The 14,854-nt window shown below is 41.1% G+C and overlaps 1 protein-coding gene across 1 annotated transcript in view; it reads left to right on the top strand.

The window, feature by feature from the left end:
- The window catches only part of LOC126215145 (uncharacterized), a 63,495-nt gene extending 53,425 nt beyond the window's left edge, over window positions 1-10,070 (top strand). Inside the window, exons 8-10 of the mRNA XM_049941807.1 lie at window positions 4,616-4,781; window positions 4,994-5,159; window positions 9,757-10,070. Of these exons, the coding sequence (XP_049797764.1) occupies window positions 4,616-4,781; window positions 4,994-5,159; window positions 9,757-9,883 (459 nt within the window). The 3' untranslated portion in view covers window positions 9,884-10,070. The remainder of the gene's footprint in view (window positions 1-4,615; window positions 4,782-4,993; window positions 5,160-9,756) is intronic.
- Window positions 10,071-14,854: the final 4,784 nt, after the last annotated feature.

Raw genomic sequence — 14,854 nt, 5'->3', positions numbered from 1 at the left:
GAGAAAAATTGTTAGTTTTGGGAAGAGATGGAAGTCTGTCAGAGCCATATCAGGTTAATAAAGTAGGTGTGACAACAATTTATACCTTAGTGCGTGTAATTTTGCCATGCCGCCGGCACGTGTGGGGGCACATGTCAAGAGTCGCAGCACGCATTTTGCAGATAATTTTTTCATTTCTAATTCTTCAGTTTAAATGCGATATACCTTTTCAGATGATATCTGGCAAGTGTGAGCAATTTCACGCACTTTCAATGGGCGAACCTCCACAACCATTTTGTGCACTTATGCAATGATTTCTGGAGTAGTGACACGTCTTGGCCGGCCACTGTGCGAATCATCTAAGATCTCTCAACCAAATGTAAATTCGTTTACCCACTTGGCAACAGTTGTATATGAAGGAGCATTGTCCCCCAGTGTATTCCGGAAATCGGCATGAATGTCCTTTGCTTTCATACATTTCTTTACAAAGTACTTAATCACTGCTCGAATCTTGAATTTTCATTCCCCTCCCCCATCTTTGCAAATCACTACGTGGGAACAACAGAGCCACTTCACAGCCACAGCTCTCTTCCAAGAGCATGACACCTGTTTACGGACAACAGTCCAATGAATATCACGTGAAACACTCGTGCTGGTGCTGACCTCTTGTGGTGATTCCGAGAACTTTTCAAACCACCCTCGTACACCAAAGAAAGGAAGGAGTGCCTTACTTGTTGTTGGTAGACTAAGCTACATGAAGACATGCAAAAATTTGTTCAATAAAAATATTAGAATGGAGGAGGGATTATGCGCTTCCGTTATGATACAATGGTTAAATTGTTTTGAAATTATTTCAATAATGTATGAGATCATGGAAGTAAGTGCAGTCAGCTGGTTTTAACCATTCCCTACATCTATACTCCACAAAGCAAAGTCAGGTGTGGGTGGATGGTACGTTATGTATCATGTCTCACCCCCACCCTCTTCCCCATTCCATTCGCAAATGATTCGTGGGAAGAAAGATTGCTGATAAGCTTTCATGTTAGGTCAGGGGTCTCTCTAATTTTACCTCCATGGTCTTTTCGCGAAATACAGGGTGTACATAAAGTCCAAGAATACTTTCAATTATCGTCGAATGCAGCAGTCGCTTCCCGTATTCTCTCCCAGAGCTCTGCTAAATCACGTGGTGGAGGCAGTACATACACTAGATCTTTAATGTGTCCCCACAGTAAAAAGTCACACGGATTGAGATCTGGTGATCGGGAAGGCCCTTTCACGAAACAGCTGTCCCCTTTTGTAGCAAGGACGCTCTATCGATGCAGCAGCTCCGTGTTCAGGTACAGACTAACTTCACGATGAAAACGAGGTGGAGCCCCATCCTGCTGAAAGATGAACGGAGAGTCCGATTGCATTTGAGGCATCAGCCATTGCCCCAACATGTCCAAGTAGGAATATCCAGTGACAGTGCTCTCGGCAAAGAACAATGTGGCCTGTACAGTTTTTGACGCGACACAGCACAAAGAACATTTACCTTTGGGGAATCACGCTCAAATTCAATGCATTCGTGTGGATGCTTTGAACCCCATATTCAACAATTATGCCTGTTCACTTTCCCATTAGTGTGAAAAGTGGCTTCATCGCTAAAAATTAAGCGATCAACAATGCCATCCCATCCTCATTCAATTGTTGCAACTGTAAACAAAACTCAAAACACTTGTCTTTGTCGTCATTGAGCTTCTGCACTAGCTCCAATTTGAATGGTTTCATAGACAGCTTCTGTCACAGGACTTTCCACACTGTCATGGGAGCAATTTAGAGTTCACGGGATGCACGATTCACAGATTCCTTTGGACTCTTTACAGATGTCTCTCGTACGTGCTCCACATTCACTTCACTCGCACTGAGACATCTGCCTCTCTCTGTCAGGCACAAGTAACCCGTTGTAACAAATTTGTTGTGCCAGTGGTAAATGGCCTTCCTTGTTGGTGGCTTCTTGCCATACTTGGTTCTAAACAATCGTTGAACAGCTGTAGCAAACTTGTTTTTCTCGAATTCCAACACACAGAAAGCTTGCTCTGCACCTGAACGCGCTACATTTGTGACTAGCACTGATTATCAGCAACTTACCAAACTATGCTGTGGTGGCATAAAAAAAAAAAAAAAAAAAAACTTTCAGGGTTTCTCTTCAAAATGACATGTATAATTTCTGTCCAATGTTTGGTTCTTGTGCAATAAATAATTGAAAGTGTTCCCGGACTATACGTACACCCTGTATATGTTGTAGGAATCAATATACTAGTAACTCTTCTAGGAATGATAATTAATTGAAACCCTCAGCTGCCGACAGGGGTTGTTGATATACGTCGATGGGGACAGCTGAAAATGTGTTGCCCGACCGGGACTTGAACCCGGGATCTCCTGCTTACATGGCAGACGCTCTATCCGTCTGAGCCACCGAGGGTACAGATGAATAGCGCGACTGCAGGGACTTATCCCTTGCACGCTTCCCGTGAGACCCACATTCCCAACTGTCCACCGTCTATATACGTAATGTACCTAATAGATATTTGCCCTTTCGCTCATTACTCGCGCACACTCAGTTGTCGGTTCCCATAAGAGTTCAGGCAACCTGTGCGCATTCGCACAGACGAAGGTCAATGGCTGGGTAGCCTGTAACTATATATATGATGATAGTAATTGTTCTCGAAAGAACAGATACCATTGATGACTGTGCAGCTTCTCTAGAATGAATGATGATTGAAACCTTCAGCTGCCGACAGGTGTTGCTATACCTCGATGGGGACAGCTGAAAATGTGTGTCTGCCACGTAAGCAGGAGATCCCGGGTTTGAGTCCCGGTCGGGGCACACATTTCCAGCTGTCCCCATCGAGGTATGCCAACAACACCTGTAGGCAGCTGAAGGTTTCAATTATCATTCATTCTAGAGAAGCTGCACAGTCATCAATGGTATCTGTTCTCTCGAGTACAATTACTATCTTCATATATATATATTCTAGGAATGTATGCTCTTGGAAGCTTTGACAGTAAAGTGCACAGTGGTGCAGAATGCTTCTCTTGCAGCGTCGCTCTGGGATTGGCTGAGCATCATCTTCACTCTCTTACTAAATGAACCTTTAACGAAATGTGCTGTTCTGCTTTGTATGCCCTTGTTCTTGTGTCTTTCCTATCTGATACAGAAACCAGCCTGATGAGGTTCATGAAGTATTGGTTGAACAAGGGTTTTGTAAGCTGCCTGCATTGTGGGTTGCCTCCACCTCCTCAGGATCTTCCAATGAGTCTGGTGTCAGCCTCAGCAATAAGTATCATGTGTTCATTCTACTTTAAACTGCTCCATACATACATTCCTAAATGTTTTATGGGAGTGATTGCATCCAGTGAGTGTTCTGCAGTTGTTCAGCCATATAGCAGTGGGTCTTCCTGTCTATTTATTTGCAATGCATTAAATTTGTTTTACGTTGAGGGTCACCTGCCAATCCCTGCACCGAGCGTTGATCAGTTGCAGATTGTGTTGGATTTCGATTCAATTTCCTAGTGTTGCAACATCTCTGTACACAACAGTATTTTCCATGAAAATCTTCAAGGTACTTTCAACATTTGGACATTTATTTATTGTACATCTGAAGGTTTCTCTCTATTGAAAATGACATGTTGTTTTCTGTTACCTAGAAAATCTTCAGTCCAATCACTCAGCTTGTCCAATATTCCATATGCTTCTGCTTTGTTGTCAAAGGTATGAAATTGTGTCGAACACCATCCGGAAGCTGAGAAAATGTTTTTTTTCCCCTTTAAGATTCATTTTTGTAAGTTAGTTTCTGTAGTTGTAAATTATTTTATTGAGGTTGGATTCCTCTGGGAACCATGTTCTCAACTACCACGGTATTAGTACTGTAAACAAGAAAAATGGCAGCCTCAGTTGTAAGAGATTTGAAATCATTTATTACAGCAAATTGATTTCAGTCACTGCATGGCCATTTTCAGTACAAAAATAAGTATTGAAGACTCGGGTAATTAAAGCACATACTAACAACTTCAACATGGCCGTCCGCAGCTTGTGGTCCAGTGGCTAGCGTTGCTGCCTCTGGATCACAGAGTCCCGGGTTCGATTCCCGGCTGGGTCGGGCATTTTATTTGCCCAGGGACTGGGTGTTTGTGTTGCACCATCATTTCATCATCATCATTATTTGTGAACGTGGCTAAAATTTGACTGTGTAAAGATTGGGACACTGTACGGGCACTGATGATCGTGCGGTTAAGCAGCCCACAAACCAGTCATCATCATCCTCATTCAACGTGGCCAGAAACAGAAGAAATATTTGTTCACTGGCTGCTATGTTTATTGTGTGTTGAGGTCATGTTGAAGTTATAATATGTGCTTTTATTGCACAAATTTTAAAACTAATATTTGCACTGAAGAGGGTCATGTAGTGAATGAAATAGATTTTCTGTAATAAATGATTTCATCTCTCTTAGAATCGAAGCTGCCATTTTTAAATTTTTTTTTGTATACAGGAGCTATTATTATTATTATTATTATTATTATTATTATTATTATTTGAGGTGTTAATGACAGAACTGCAATATCCAAATTGTGCCTCCAATCTTTCTTTGATTGCAGTTGCATGAAACCATGGTATCGCTGATGAACAGAGATTCTACTTTACAAGAGTCATTGGACTTTGGTATAGCATATAATGACTTGTTCTATATACTGGATCTTGTGGCGCAAAAGAGGATGGCAAGACATGTGACACTAAGTTTACCTGAAATGCCTACCCTCGCAGGTAAGAAATGGTAACTTGGAAAAACATTGCAAATAATGATTGGTCTTTCAATTTATGTGCCAGAACTTTGTAAGAACTGTGTTCACGATGGTCTGGCTGAATTAATTTCTGCAAAATGCTGCATTTTTAATAAAATAGAACAAAGTGACACCTGTAAAATCATTAGGATGATGAAACTTTGATATGGCTTACGAAACAAAAATAATTTTCAGACGATCCTCGTTTAGAGCATCTCATTAGCATGCACTCGGATGAAACACGTGAATCTGAAAGTTCCAACAAATTCTCAAATACCTGTGAGTGGAATCAACATATGGATGCTTTACTGTCTAATAATGATCAACTGGTTCAATCATTAAGAGACCTCATTGCTGTATGGTAAGTTCCAGCAAATGTATGTTTCTATATTTCAATTGAAGTCCAGTGTATAATCTTGATTTAAATAATTGAAATAACAAAATTCATATCTTCGTGGACTGACTGACTGCTATGCTACAGAATATAAAAATTGTAACATACATATTTAGAAGTATTTATTGCAGTGTCATGGTGTAATGTCAGTTTGAAACAGCAAGGTGTGAGGAAGGGACCTCCAGGAGTACATACATCCTATTTGTTCTACACAAGAATCACACATTATTACTCTAGCGTTTTGTTTTGGAAGTTTTGATTCGAATTCCTTTGTTCACCAGTTTGTTGTTTTCATTTCTATGAGAGGTATATGTGGCATCTTGTGTGCTCTCACTGTTCATCTCATTTACTTGTGATTGGAGTATATTCTTACAACATGACTCGTATTCTATAACCAATGTATAGTATGATGGTTTCCAAGACTACAGGAAGAGAACACACACACAATCATTAAACCGACCAGTAGAGCTCAGATGCTGGTTACGGTTGCCACACCAGGGAAGATTTGGGACGTTTACCATTTGTAATTTTGGTTCCAGGGCTCCCTAAATGGGTTAGACTGTGTTTGCTTTCCTAACTACTGATACAAAGACCTAACTGCAAGATGAGATCTACAGGTAGCACATTTCTCAACACTTTATTGCAATAGACTGTGCGGAAAATGTTTCAAAGAGATCTTTTGCAGTGTATGTTAACTCTGCTGCAATCTTAAAAGTTTTGCAGTTTTCAATTCTGAATTACACATTTAATGCTCATTGCATGTATTCAATCTGTATGTGTGATAAAATAGTGGTGTTACTTTTAATCACATGTCCTGTGCTGTGTTTGGCTGACAGAAGCAAACTAAGTGCCGAATTTGAATTGAAATGTATACGAAGACAATGTGCCTTATTTTGTTATTTTTGTTTTGTACTCGTGCTTTTGTATAATGAAATGTGCAGATTGGTATCCCACATTAAAGATCTGTCCAAAACACATTATTTCCAGTATTGTTTGTTAAAATAGTCTCAGGAAAAGTGGCATAGGTAGCAAGCTATTACCATACAGGTATATTGCTCTGTTGGAATTACGTGTACCCTTACTTGGATCTGCACTGTTTATAGTTCTCAGTTGTTATTCAGGTATGGTCTGGATGCACTAACTTACCTCACTTTCACCCTGAACCCATATTCCAAATATTTGTCTGATACACAGCACATTCTATTTATATTTTGCTATTCTGACTCACAATATGTACACTTATTTGTAAGAAAATAAAATTCTCAAGAACTCTGGTACAATACACTCAGAAGAAGAAACTTGCTAATAATGCATTTGAATCTCCCAAATGCTGTCAATGAGTGAGGAAATTCTCAGCAAGTAGCAACTAAAGGTAACAGGACATGTTTCACATGCATCTTTTATGAAGCTCTGGTTAGGTGGTCCTACTTGCGTGAACATGTGCTAGTGCTTTCTGAGACATTTACAAACTTTGCATTCCTTATCTACAGCAGATAGAATTCTCAATTGATATTGTCATTCTACTAAATTTATTCCAAACCATTGTGGCATGGTTGTGCAGCAGCCTTATAATGTGATTAATATTAAAAAACAATCCTGGCCCACATGTTTGTTCTCAGTGGTTTTTAAACCATCTTCTATGGTTTACTTCCTGTTAGGTTACCATTTAACCTAATGATTCCATAACTCTCTCTCTCTCTCTCTCTCTCTCTCTCTCTCTCTCTCTCTCTCTCCCTCTCCCCCTCTCTCTTTCTTTCTTTCTTTCTTTCCAGCTCCATACTGGTGACATCTTCTACAGGGTTGAGAAAAACCTGGGTATTTAGGAAAAACTCGGTGAACAAAATTTGTTTTGCCATTTTTTTTCATATTGGTAATGAAGCATCTAAATTTAAAGTCCCATGATTAAGTTATTCACAAGTCTAACCCATTCTAACTTCTGCAGGAAAGATAATTTACATGTAAAAGTTAGTTTTATTGATTACCAGCTTAGCATCTGCCGCTTCACTCTCTGACTGTGTGCTCTGCACAGATTTTTTAAAACTGAATTTTTATGTTGTTCACAAATTGCACTAACTTCTAAACTTTTCATGCTAATTAAGGCCATAGAAGCATGGTATTTCCCAAATTTACTTCTTACCAAAAAGTGATTCTTTTAGCTGGAGTCAAAGATGGGCATTAATCATGCCTTTTGCATTCTTGTGGAGACATTTCCATAGAAACGTTCATCCCTAAAACACATTTTTTATATGTAACTGATAAGTGAAATACCAATTAGCAGATTTTTAACTTTAAAATGTTTTTTAATACAAGAAAATATTTTCTTACACACTTTTATCTCTCGTTTCATCCCCTAAGGAGTTTAATTTCCAAAAACAGTGTAACAGCTATTTTTTTATTTATAACTGAGAAGCCAAATTGCAGTTTTGAGATTTAGCTTTAAAATATGTTCATAATGAAATATTTGCATAAAAAATCTCATTCTCTGTTTCACCACATTAGCATTGTAATTTCCAAAAACACTAACACAATTTTTTTAAAAAAAATGTATATAACCAAGAAGACAAATACCAATTTTCATAGCTGTAGCTTCAAAGAAACTTCAGGAGTTCTTTAGAGCTATCTTCGAAATCGACTTAATAGCTAATATTTTCAAAAAGCTTTCCTTCTATTATGCATGGGATTTCAAAAATCCCTTCCTAAACAATGCCTTCAGTATAAGATCAACAGTCTCTCCAGATTTAAAGATCCTGTCTTTGGCAGTTTGGTTTGGGTGTGATGAGTCATTCACGACATTGCGTTTTATATGTATGATAGATAGATTGTAATTTAGAGAGAAACCTTCAAATCATTTGGATAAAGATGTATAAGTAATAGCTAGATTCCTGACAGTTTGATGCAGGATACAAATTCATCTGTGCAAAATAGCTGTCAGAGCAAATTTTCAAAGGATAGAAAACCCAGGATGGAACATGGACAATATGAAAGGAGATAGTGCTACTCACCACACACAACAGGCATTGAGTGGCTGGCAACAGATGATTGCTGGGAGGACTGTTGCCAGCTTTCCATGGGAACTACTGGTGGAAACTATAGTATGATTAAAATTATGTGTTAGTTGACACTTCTGGCTTTGTATCTGCTTTCCTGAAATCGGAGTGCTCAATGTCACACACATTCACTGTTGCCAAACTGCCACAGCAATTGGTTCACTTCCAAGTGCTTGTCTGGCTTTCTTTCCTGATGATGTTTTCAGATCCCGAATCCTGAGTCTGACCCTCTTATTTTGTATTTCAATATACCCGATACACAAGGCGCAATTCAGCGTTACGTATAGAGTTTTTATAATCCTAGAGACGAGCTTATGTTAGACAAGCTTCGCGTGACATTGCATGAAGCAGAATTTTTGAAGACTGCACTTAATCTATTTGCACTTGTTTTTCTTCCTATCATTCCCTTTTCATTGAAATCTGCTTGTGCTGTCTATAACCTCCAACTGAGTGCCAAACAGGACTGCTCATCGGTTGGTAATACGGCAGCTGGTGTAGGCAGTGAGAGGATGATTTCAGATAATCAGTCAGAGAGAGAACTTACAATTTGCTTTTAGCACTGAAATTGAAGTTTTTTGGTCTTAGTTTGCTTGTAGAGGTTAACTCTAATAGCCGTGAAAAAAGTGATTGTGATTTTACTTCTTCTGTAGATTGTTGACTGCCACATTGTTGGCTACATTGCAAATCACTGGGTTTTGTTTAGTTTAGGACACAAGTTTAAATTCAGGGCTGTACAATGATCCTTCTGGCGCAATTAAGTCGTGTGTCACTTAAAATCAGCTGTGGACAGATCATCTCCTATTGCTGTCTTATCTCGTGCCAACCGCTTCAGACATTGCTCTACGTTACACAATAACAGCATTCGAGAAGCGAGCCCGCTGTGTTTCTGTGCCGCCTGTAACAGAGCGGTAGCCGGCAACCGATGTGGCAAAACTGTAGCAGCAAGTGACAGACGTCAACTATTGAGTAATTGTGATGGGAGCATAGTCGTCTGTAGAGCACTGACAACACGGAGGTACTGTGTACATGCGGAAAGCAGGTGCACCAAGTCAGTTGCAACTGTCAGCGATCTCCTCGCGCGACACCACTGTAGTTGATTACTGTGAAATTTGGTTGATTTTCCTCACCAAACATGAATATGTATCCATCTTAAGTGCTTATGTATTTGTACTTGTTCTTCATTATAGGAATTAGATAGTGTTTAGACTTAATGGACATGTTAATCTACTGACAGTCTGTTTGAAACAGTAGATGAATGTTATCAGTTTATTTAATATGTGATTCCCTTTCTAGTGAACTGACTATCCAATAAAAAATTCATGTACATGTGAGTTAATGCCTAATCTTATTTGTCCTTATTGTTACATGTGTAGCTGGATATCAGTGTCATAAGTCTCTTTCTGCCAGTGATGTCCTGTGAATCTGTGCTTGTAGTTCTTTGCTGATTGTATCACTTACATCCACTGTTTGTTGCTGTGGGTAATCAACACAAAAAGCACTTTATTTCTATTTTTTAGGTGGCAACAACCATTTGAGACAGGTGTTCCAGAAGATATGGTTGTAAATGGAAAGAACATATTGCAGCATACAGCACACTGGGATCGTGTAACAGCTTTCTTGGAAAGAAAGCAAATGAAGGAATAAGTTGTGGGGAAATCATATTTGAAAATTAGGATTTACAAATTTATTTATAGATAACTTTTGTTAAGTATTATAACAATGTGAAGTTATGTTGCTCTGTTAACTTGCAAGAACCTGGTTGAGTTACAGCTTTTTATACATTTATCTGTGCAATATGTAAATTAAAATAAACTAGTTTCTTCATAAACTACTACATAGTAATGGTCTTTGCAATGCACCGATGCACAACTGTGATTTCAGATATGTAAGTATCTGAGTATGTGGCATTGCCTGTGTATGCAAGCCCCCCCCCCCCCACCGATCCATAATGCTCCCACCTATCCCCATCCATCTGTCGCCTCCACCCCGTCCTTGTCTGCCCCCTCCCTTCCCTCTGTGGTACATTCAGCAGCAAATGTGAATACTGTCTGCTAAATGTGTTGGTAATAGAGTTAGCAGCAAAGTAGTAATCAATTTAAACATCATGCCTGATGTGACATTTTAACTGCATGAACTGCAAAACTGCAAAATGTAGTATGTGATAACTTTTTTCGTCTCATAATTTTGTGAGGGCTGCAAGTCAGAAAAAATTGAGTAACGGTTTGAAATTAAAGTTTGTTGCAAGTCACTAAGTACTCCCATTGACAAATACCGGATAGCAAGCATAGTAGCTACATATTATGCAACAAATAGTTTGGAAGTATGGATTAAACACATCGAGGATTGTATAAGCACTGTATTTGTTTCTTTCAATTTTATCAAGTAGCACAAATTAACACAAGCATTTTCACAAAAATGATAAAGTTCAAAAGTGAAAGAGTAAATACTTCCCCTAATTCACGTAAGATTCTTAGTCAGTAAGTATCTCGTACTGTAAACTTTGTAAATAAGGCTTGTTCTTCCTCAGGATTTGAGCTATCTTGTTATCAAGTTTTATGAAATCTGTTCAGCTATTTAGTTATAATAAATTTAAACGTCATGCATGATGTGACTGTTTTTCCATCTCAATGTGTATGGCATTTTACTCCTGAACTGTAATAGGTAGGTGGTTCTTACCCACACAGCAATTGTTGCCTGACAGTAAGGGATGTGTGTACCAAATTTGGTTGAAACTGATCCAGTGGTTTAGGAGATGTGGAATATACATATGTGTATACATAAGTGTTTGTAATATGGATGGATTATTTGAAGTTTAAAACTTTAGAGGTTGTAACTTTTCCCCGTCAATAAATTGATAGGCTCAGCAGAACAAAACTTTGAAACTCTCTGTAACGGTTTCACTAAAATTTTGGATGGTGTAAGAGCTGAAGTGCTAAACCACTTGATTTCCACAACTGTATAAAAGAGAATTTCAAATGGCCATTGTTGTTTTTCTGACTACTGTGTAATATGAAAAAAATCAGTATCCTGATGCATTTTTAATTGTAATGTGAAAATAATTGGTTCAAAATGGTTCAAATGGCTCTGAGCACTATGGGACTTAACAAAATGATTGAGAGACTCTAATGTAATGAAACAACTGTTTATCCTAAACATGAATACAACAGTAGCACTGGTCGATTTTGCCAATGTGGCCCCTCTGTCTGTAACAAGTAAGTATACTCACCATTTTTCAGAATTTGTAATATTAATATGGAAGTTACAAAATTTATCTGTTTGAAAATAACAGTTAAAATTAAATTTTTTGTGTCATCTCATTCTCACGGTAGGCACATACCGTGGGAAGCAAGGAGGGGATATTGTTTGGTGGCCGGTATCCTCTTCTATAATACAAACTGTCCGCAAGTATTAGTTGGGTTCTTTACTCAAGAGAATAGAAAATTACTCAACTCAAGATAGTCCAGGTGTTGTGGTACAAGCTCTTCATAATAGTCCACATTAGCCTCGCTGCTGGTGACGTAAAAGTCCACTATATACACTGCTCTGGTCACTAGGTAGAGGCTGAGCTAAGTCAGTTTGGTTTCCAGAAAGGCATTTTCAGCGGAAAACGCTATATATACTTTCACTAACGAGATATTAAATGCTCTGAGTAACTGGAAGTCACCCGTTGGGATTTTTTGTGATCTCTCAAAGGCTTTTGATTGTGTAAATCATGGAATACTTCCAGATAAGCTCAAGTACTGTGGTATGAGTGGGACAGCGCTCAAATAGTTTAAATCATACCTAACTGGAAGAGTGCAGAAAGTTGAAATAAGCAGTTCACATAATATGCAAAAAAACTGGTGATTTCTCAAACTGGGGAACAATCAAGAATGGGGTGCCGCAAGGTTCGGTCTTAGGTCCTCTGCTGTCATTAATATATATAAATGACTTTCCATTCTATATTCATGAAGATGCGGAACTGATACTTTTTGCCGATGATACAAGTATAGCTATCGCACCCAACAGACAAGAATTAAGTGGTGAAATTGTAAACGATGTTTTTCAGAAAATCCTTTAGTGGTTCTCTGCAAATGGGCTCTCTCATTAAACTTTGACAAAACATAGTACATACAGTTCCACACAGTAAATGGAATGACACCATTAATAAATATGGACTTTGATCAGAAATCTGCAGCTAAGGTAGAATATTCAAAATTTCTAGGTGTATGCATTGATGAGGGGTTGAACTAGAAAACACACACACTGAAGATCTGCTGAAACGTCAGAGTTCAGCTACTTATGCTATTAGGGTCATTGCAAATTTTGGCGATATACATCTCAGTGAATTAGCTTACCACGCCTATTTTCATTCTTTGCTTTTGTATGGCATCATATTCTGGGGTAACTCATAATTGAGTAAAAGAGTGTTCATTGCACAAAAGCATGTAATCAGAATAATTGTTGGAGCTCATGGGTCGCTTAGACCCCCCTGCGGGTCCGGGGATTAGAATAGGCCCGAGGTATTCCTGCCTGTCGTAAGAGGCGACTAAAAGGAGTCCCTCCCCCTCAAGGGGGTAGTTAGCGCCTGCGTCCGGAGACGGACGGTTCCACGACCTCTATTTGCGGTCATTTTGCTTTTTCACTTCTCATTTCTTCCTTCCTTTGGTTGGTTCCTTTCTTTGCTCTTCTCCACCTCACTGTCTTCCTTACTCTTTCCCCTGCATAGTCTCCTTGCCTTCTCATTGCCTTCTTCTCCTTGCCTTCTCATTGCCTTCTTCTCCTTGCCTTCTCTGGTCTCCGCCTCAGCGTTTGAGACACTGTCCTCTCTCTCTCTCTCCCCCTCCCTCTCTCTCTCCTTTTTCCTCTTCTTCCTTCCTCCCTGTGCGCGCCTGAAGGCCGACCCACGCGTTCGCACGCGTAGCCGGTGACGGGGTAACGCGTAATTCCCCGCCCTGGGTAGACATGTAAGGCACACGCGTACCCCCTGGTAAAGGCCAGGCCCGGGGAGGGGTGATTGCCTGAGCTGATACCTTCCGACCATGCCGATTGGTCCCTCCGTCTGTTTCTCGGGAGGTGTGACCTGAGGTGTAAACATTCACCTAAGGCGGGAGTGCCCTCTGAGAGGGTCCCCACAACGAAGGAGCGCGCCATCGGAAACGCTGGCAATCATGGGGGATTCCTCCGCAATGGATTTCACTCCATCTCTCTCGACTTCTGCCCAAAAACGGAAACGTGACCAGCTACCAGTGACAAAAGTACTACCGCCTGCCCCACAGTTCCTTGTCGTTTCTCGATCTGAGGACGGAAAGGATTTTTCCTCTTGTCAACCCTTTCGTTATCCAGAAGGGCGTCGATGCCATAGCCGGATCTGTCAAATCTTGTACCAGGTTGCGTAACGGTACCTTATTACTCGAAACTGAGAGCGCCTTTCAGGCACAAAAACTGCTTCGGGCCACACTCCTGTACACATTCCCTGTCCGGGTGGAGGCTCACCGAACTTTGAATTCGTCTCGTGGTGTGGTCTATACTAGATCCCTCGACGGCTTGACTGACGAGGAGATTCAATCTTTCCTCGCTGAGCAGGGCGTGACGGCTGTCCATAGGGTCATGAAAAAGGTCAACAATGACCTTGTACCGACCCGGACACTTTTCTTGACCTTCGATAGTGTTCAGCTGCCATCGCGCATCAAAGCGGGCTACGAGGTTATTTCTGTTCGCCCCTATGTCCCGACACCTACGCGCTGCTACCAGTGTCAGCGTTTCAATCACACTCGCCAGTCTTGTTCCAATGCGGCTACATGTGTCACTTGTGGCAGGGATGCCCATGAGGGTGACTGTCCACCTCCGTCTCCTCGTTGTGTGAACTGTCAGGGTGACCATGCCGCATCCTCCCGCGACAGTCCTGTCTGTAAGGAAGAACGCTGTATCCAAGAAATTCGGGTCAAAGAGAAAGTGTCCACCTCGGCTGCTCGCAAGCTATTGGCTAGTAGGAAGCCCACACTGCTCCCAGCGGGGAAATACAGTACTGTCCTCGCCTCTCCTCGGACTACCAGGGAGGTGGCAACCCAGACCTGCGATCTGACCTTCAGCACCACGGTCGTCCGTTCGGCCAGTGCTAAGATCGCGCGGTCGACGTCTCCTCTTCCTCCCATCACCCCACAGACAACAGCCCCTTCATCAGCTTCTGCTAAGACGAAGACCCAGAAGTCAGATGCACGGGCCTTCAAGAAGGAACTGTCCCGTGCAGACTTCCTACGTACCTCGACCTCCCAACCTTCGACCGGTACTTCCACCAAACGACCTTCCAAGAAGGCTAATAGGAAGCACAGTTCTCCTTCTCCGCCACGGCGCATTTCTTCTCCTGCGCCACCCAGCGGTTGCCGCCCCAGGCCGTCATCCGTTTCGCCTGGCCGCACCGCTGGTAGCCGAACATCTGGCCGTTCACCGGCGGAGGAAGCTCCCCCTCCCGGCCATCTTCCCAAGATGGCCGATGAACCTATAGACCCAATGGACGCTGACTGTCCGCCTACTGATAGCGGCGGCAGTGCTCGCTCGAAGCCAGGCCCTCAGCGGCCTTCGAGGTGACCCCTTCTTTCATTCTTTTTTTTCTTACGATGGCACTTATTCACTGGA

Source organism: Schistocerca nitens, chromosome 12 (assembly GCF_023898315.1).
Source record: "Schistocerca nitens isolate TAMUIC-IGC-003100 chromosome 12, iqSchNite1.1, whole genome shotgun sequence".
NCBI lineage: Eukaryota > Metazoa > Arthropoda > Insecta > Orthoptera > Acrididae > Schistocerca > Schistocerca nitens.
This window is presented reverse-complemented; position numbering and strand designations above follow the sequence as displayed.